The sequence below is a fragment of the Terrapene carolina genome, unplaced genomic scaffold, assembly GCF_002925995.2.
Source record: "Terrapene carolina triunguis isolate 2854851 unplaced genomic scaffold, T_m_triunguis-2.0 Scaffold374, whole genome shotgun sequence".
Taxonomy (NCBI): domain Eukaryota; kingdom Metazoa; phylum Chordata; order Testudines; family Emydidae; genus Terrapene; species Terrapene triunguis.
The window spans coordinates 6,477,311-6,484,023 of NW_020664725.1; the positions used below are offsets into that span (position 1 = coordinate 6,477,311).

The 6,713-nt window shown below is 48.6% G+C and overlaps 1 protein-coding gene across 1 annotated transcript in view; it reads right to left on the reverse strand.

Annotated features, from left to right (window-relative positions):
• Positions 1-2,055: 2,055 nt before the first annotated feature.
• The window catches only part of ADAMTS8 (ADAM metallopeptidase with thrombospondin type 1 motif 8), a 28,750-nt gene continuing 24,092 nt past the window's right edge, over positions 2,056-6,713 (reverse strand). The window contains exons 6-8 of the mRNA XM_029912895.1: positions 6,261-6,496; positions 5,974-6,149; positions 2,056-3,264 (exon numbers count right to left, since the gene is read on the reverse strand). Coding sequence (XP_029768755.1) covers positions 2,532-3,264; positions 5,974-6,149; positions 6,261-6,496 — 1,145 coding nt within the window. The 3' untranslated portion in view covers positions 2,056-2,531. The remainder of the gene's footprint in view (positions 3,265-5,973; positions 6,150-6,260; positions 6,497-6,713) is intronic.

Here is a 6,713-nt window from a genome sequence, read left to right on the forward strand (position 1 = left end):
CCTCATCAAATACTCTCATTCTGTAACAATACGTTGCTGACCTTTAAGGAGCTGACCTCGGCCAGGCCTCTCCTATACAGATAAAAGACCTGCGGCATGGCTGCAGGGCAGCTAGCCTGTGTCAGCTGATTTGGGCTCTCAGGGCTCAGGCTGCGGGGCTAAAAATTGCAGCGTAGACATTCGGGCTCAGGGACCCTACAAGGGGGGTGGATCTTAGAGCCTGGGCTCCAGCCCGAGCCCAAACCTCTAGGTTGCTATTTGCAGCCCCACAGCCAATTCCTGTGAGTCAATTGACCTAGGCTCGGAGACTCGGTGTCACAGTGTAGACGTAGCCACAGGTACAGAGAACAGAAGTGATTTCCCCAAGGTCAGAAAGCAGCTGCAAAGTCAGGAACAGACCAGAGGAATCCTGCCTCCTAGTAACCTGCTCTCACCACTGTTCTGATGGGGAAATGCTGGCATGCCCCTCCCTATAGTACAGGCTTTGCTTTAGCTAGAAAAACCTAGAATTAAAATACAGGGAAAATAGGGTCAATAGGTTTGAGAACCCCTCCCCTCCCCCAAATAGTTTTCAATGATCACAGAATCTTATCCTCCAGGAGGGTCACCCAGCCCTAATTAGAAAAGGACATACATGAGACAGGCAGAGAGAGAGACAGACAAATGGAGATCTCTTTAGTTCGCTGGGGTTTGTTTCCAACAATTAAATGGAAGCCATACACACGAGAGAGAGAGTGTGAGAGCATCAAAAGGGAGAAAGATTCTTGGGAGTCCCCAAGGTAGGGGCATAAGAAAATGGAACTTCTGGGTAATATGAGGCTCCCCTATTGAGAAACTTTGATGAAAAAGTAAATTTTCACATTTTCCCTAAAGACAGAGGCTGCTGCCAGGTCCAATCAGTCTCACCGGATGTGTAGCACAGGGAGCTTGCTTCAAAAGGTGAAAGTTCAGAGACTGGCCAGATGTCTGCACTGGGGACAGACAACATCTGGGTCGGAGAGAGAGAAGAGCTGGCTGTGTTACTTAACTCTGGCAGCAATCCCTGCTAGGGAAATAAAAAAGACTCCAGCCTTGGGAGAAGCTGTTTTAGATGTCCTAGTCAGGACTGGTCAGATGGAGGACAATACTAGGGCAAAGTGGTGGGAGAATTGACTGAAAACCAAGGAGGGTTTCTATGCACAAGGAAACACTAGCTCGCACCCTCCTGGCCAGGAGACAGGGCATAGTTGAGATGCAGCATCTAGCTTATATCATGCAATAAACATTTCGCTCTTCACCTTCAAACATCAGCTAATCCTCATGACATCCTGTGAATCAGGGTAGTGCCAATAGCCCCGTTTTACAGCTGAGGAAAGTGAGGTTAAGTGACTCATCTAAGGCTGCATAAAGGAATTAGTGTCCTTTAGACTCAGGAGTAGCTGGAGCTCGGTCCCCTACTCACAATACTCTGCCTCCTGCAACAGTTCATTGGTTGTCTGTGCAGGCTAACTGAGAGAGACAAGTCGGAAAGGTTCAGATGGGCACGTGCAATGCTGGCTGACTTTTCACGGGGCTTCCACTGCATTTGTGCACCACTAATGGACCGACTTTGTCCCCTCTCCTTTCATCTGTTCAGATGGTGGATGGCTGTATATAACCACCTAAGAATAGAGATGGCCCTGAACAAGCCCCCTGGATCCAAACACCCCCAAACTTTGGGACAAAGGGGACCAAAATCGGAGCCACGATCCACAGAAGTTTTGCAAAGGGGCCCAGCTTCAAATGGGCTGAACCAAAGCCCCAGGTCCGAACACCACTGAAGCTGGGACAGGGCAGAGGGGCCAAATTGTGCAGCTTAAGCCCCTCTGTAGTAACGAACCCTAATGGAATTTGCCAAATTAGTATAAGGTCATGTTTAAGGCTTCTGCTCCCACAGTCTTTACTGAAGAGCATAGGAATTCTACCCGAGTAATGGCGGCAGGATCACGCCCTTCGTCCCATACAGATTTAAAAAACAAACAAACCTGTGTTAAACTCAGGGGTGCTGGAACAATTTGTATAGTGGGGGTGCTGAGAGCCATTGAACCAAATTGTAAACCCTGAATGTAATGGAAACCCCTTCAAGCCAGGGGGTGCAGCTATCCTACCCCTCAGCCTCCCTGCAGATGAGTCTCTCAGGCCACATATGGGAAATAATGAAGGAGAGTGGGTGGGCATGGCTGAAACTCAGGTCATCCTTTTGGGAAATAGCCTAGAATAGGATTACTCGCTCCTTAAATTAAAATTCATCTGCTATTGACCAGTAAAAATAAATCACCGGACTCCTCCCTTCCCCCGGACTATTTTCCGCCCCCTCTGAGGTAGATGTCTATTGGCGGGGGATGGAACCAGAAACGAGTCTTCCAAGCAGGTCTGCCCCCGGGGGCCTGCTCAGGTCAATTAGTGCACGTTCACTTTTAAACCTACGTCCCTGCTTGACTTGCCAAGCCAGGTCTGGTCTGGTTAGTAGTTGGCTACGTTATGCGTCTCCGATGCACTAGGCCTGCCCTGGCTCAGCATTCTTGCAGTACGCAGGCGGCGGTCGCTGCCTGGGGCGGGGGCGAGCTGCATTTCTCAGGGGCTACGATCTTTCCTGCATAGTCAATGCAGGTGGCGCTCCGCGTCCGCACTCCCTCGCCGCAAGTTCGGGAGCACGGCGACCAGGGGCCGACGCGCCAAATGGGGCACGGGAGGTCGCCGCAGGGCTTGATGTCCTCAGGCTTCAGAGCCTTGTCGCAGGTGGTGGAGGCCTGGCCCTCCACATCCCGGCATTCCACCGTTCGCCTCTGCCAGCCAGAGCCGCAGGTTTTGGAGCACTCGGACCAGTCTCCCATAACCCACTGCGAGGTCAGCATGGGCTGGATGATGTTGGCTGATTTCTTTTCCTTGACCTTCTGCTTGCTAAAGGGGATGTCCTTGGGGAGGAAGAAAGTGTACTTCACCTTGGGCGGGAAGACCTCACTGGAGACGGTCAGCAGTTGGACAGTGAGAGATTCCGGAAGCTGCCGGAAGCTCTGGAGCCGCTCCAGGGTCGTCAGAGAGCCGCTGTACTTCAGGATTGTCCCCTTCACCAGGAGGTCTTGCTCCATGGCTGAAATGGCAAAGTCTCCATTCAGGAGGTACTTGCCATCCAGGGTTCTCAAAGCCAGGTAGTTTCCATCGTGCCGGACCCCTCGGTGGCTGCGTTGTTTGATGTCAATGTTGGTAGCTCCAGCAGGGATCGTGACAATGTCATTATATCCATACCTGCGTGGATCAAGAGGAGATGGTTGTCATCCTGAACTTACAAACAAATTAGTACAGGGATGGGATAGCATATTGCCTGTGACAAGCTTGACCTAATCAGCACTCCAGTGCCATGAATGGAAAATTCTGTGACAGCCTCCGATAAATGTTAAACGGGAGGGTTTTTCTGAACAAAATGTGAAAATGAGCAGTGCAATCAGTTATTTATTTTGATATGAAATTCCCTTTATTTTACACTGCCCCTAAATTTTTACATTGCAGTGGGGCTGCAGAGTTTTGTTCTGGAAGCTCAGATCTGCATTGGGACCTCGTCACAGACACAGAGGAGGGTTTTGACAGCTGGGTACGAGGCAGCTGGGGCTTTTGGTACCTGGGGAGGGCTCGGTGACAGTTTGGAACTATAGGATAAGAACACTGGCTGGATGTTTCTGCTAAAACAATCAGCAGTTAAGCAGTTACTGATATTGATGTTTATATTGTCCTCTTTAGGTTTCAGAGTTAACATCTCTTGCGAGATGAGTGGGGCAGTTCACACCTCTTTGAGCTATTTTTTTCCAGGCCATCTGCAGATTCAAGCAGGTATCTCCACATTGGTTGCACTTGGTTTACGTTTGGAAGGTTTTCTTTGCAACCATCAGAGATAGCAACTGAGTTTTAAAAAAATGAAATCAGATTCTGGAGCGCAGTTTTGCCACTGGGCTGGATTCCATGGCAAATTGTGTCGCTGTAGAATCCTGGAGTATGCAGGGGCCTAGGGACTGCAGTGTGAACACTGAGTCATGGCTATGGACTAAAAGGCCTTTAAGTCAGGGACTGTCTGTCTTTGTGCCTTGTACATTGTCTGTGCTGAGCAAACAATAGTGATCATTTGTGACAGGTGTGAGGCAACACACTAGAATCCGGCACCTGGCACAAGTCAGCACCTGTAGCTGACAGGAATATTTACACAAAGCGTTTCAAGGGCTTGTGTTGTGGCTGGCAGTTATGCATAGAGTATTTTGGAACAAAGCCTTAGGGTCGAATTTTGCAGTCAGTTGTGCTGGCATCCTTATCCCTGATCTTAATAGGATCTCTGGTAGATTAAATCCTTTTGGCTGTCATGACCATGTTAATCTCTGTTTAGTCAACCACAAGCAATTCATTGGCAAATGGAAGTTCCATTCATTGTGTTCCCTGGAAGGAAACCATTTAGGAAATCTAATTTGACCCCGGGAGTAATCTCGCCACATGGAATTTGACATCTCAGCCCTTTGTTACTCTCTTTCCAAGAAGTCTTTTATATTGGACTCCGATGGCTAGCATTATTCTGCTTGAAGTTTAACCCATAAACACAAAGGGCCAGCTCTTCAGCTGGTACAAATTGACACAGTTCTATTGATGTTAGTGGCACTACATGGATTTATACCGTCTTTAGGCTCTGGCCCAGACAACAAAACTCGCCCATGTGTCAGGCCAGCACAAGATCACTGAGCCATTTAAGCATGGCATAGGTCTTATGCTGGCCCACTGCACAAGGGTGAAATTCAACCTCTGAGCTTAGACTGTAAACACCTCAGGGCAGGGATTGACTTTTTTATTTGTGCCTGGTAGAGCACCAAGCACATGGTAGCGGCACCAGATAACGTTTGAAGCAACAGGCACGGCTTGGGTTACATAAGGAATAAACTTTGCAGAAGTTTCATGGAGTTTGGGGCAGAGATAACAAACATTACAGGGTCACTTTCCTGGATTCTGAGCCCATTTACACTAGTGTACATCCAGGTTAACATTATGGAAACTGATAGAGTTATGCCTGATTTATCCAAGTGCAAATTAGATCAGAATCTGCCTGACTGACAGGTAGTTTAGGTTCTAAGTGTGTGTGTGTGTGTGTGTGTGTGTGAGTGTGAGAGAGAGAGAGAGGAGAGAATTGGTTTTGCAAACCTTAATAATTTCATGATACATTTAAAAGTTAATGTTAAGAGGTATTTTTTTTTAAATATATATATATATATTTAAAGTTTTTCCTGCAGTTTTGGCATCCACAACATTGCAGCACTTAGATAGCGCAGGAGAATCAGAAAGGGTAACAGACAAGAGACAAAAAGGTGGGCCTGACCGGGTCTGGTTTCACTATCCAAGCTGATTCAAGAGTAAAAATGAAAACAAACGGGGAAGAGTAACCTGGATTATTAAATCTGAAATAATTGTAAACATCTGACATGCTGCTGGTCGTCTGTGCAAGGAAAAATGTGTTTAGTAACGTGTGGGTGTATTCTTCCCTCTGCTACACCCTGTTTGAATGCATTAACGTCAATGAGGTTGCAGGGGTGTAGCTAGAGAGAAGAATCGGTTCAGAGGCTGGATCCTGAGCTGCTGTAGGACAGTGGAGCTCCACTGAAGTCCGGTATTTGGCCCCCGGGGAAAGAGCCTTGGAAACAGTGACTATGTTTGAAGATTAAACCTGTTTTCTCTCTGGACTTGATCCTGCAAAGCTTCAATTAGCTGGAATGATGTAGAATCAGGCCCTCTAAGAGCATCCGTCCGGAGTTTTCAGATTGTCTGGGGGTTCGATTCTGCAAGGGGCAGGACCATTATGGGGTGAAAGCCACTGCTCCAAAAACATCCCCAGGAGAGACAAATCTCTCTCACTTGGTGCCACCTTTATGCTATGATCATCTCCTTCCGTCACCCCCCGGAATACCAGGCTTCAATCTCCCCAGGACTTACTTGGATCTGTTGAGCGAGCCAGATATTTTCCTGCATGTCGACCCATTGCCACCGCACACCCCACACTTGTCCAGCTTCTTGGAGGAGCCAACCACGTGGTCACAGCCAGCCTTGATGCACTGCCCATGGACGCAGATGGAGAGGGTCTCTGGCCCACACAACGTCCCATCGATCACCTGGGCCAGAAGAAGCAGACAATAATGAGACAGTTCCATGACCCCAGCTGGGGCCTTTCATCCTGTTATATTCCAGGCAAGGACAATAATAATTAAAGGCAAGTGTCTTACTTTGGCCTCAAATACTTTGAATTCGCTCCTCCCTCTGGCTCGGCAAAAGAGCTTGCAACGGTCCCGGGGGGACACCCCGGAATACTTGGGGAGCCACTCCAGCAGATTCCCATCCAGATCTGTGAAGTTGTAGCTGTTGTACTTTGCGCACTGCTGCTCTCTAAAGCTCTTCCCTGAAAGGAAGGGGAAATGTGACCCGACAGCAACCCAAGGGCAATGAATCACTTGCCTGAAATCTTACAAACGGCATCCGGTCAGTGAGCTAGGCTTGCTGCTCATCCATGCATGCACACTGCAAGTCTCACCACTAGACCCTGGCGGAGCTGGTAGCTGGGTGGATACCCCTGCCAGAAGACTGTGGCCAATTAACCTGCCAATGGCTCTTGGGGAAACGGTGACTGGGAAGGAGTGGTTTTGGTGAATAAACCTACTGGTAGGTTTGGGATGGGAGGC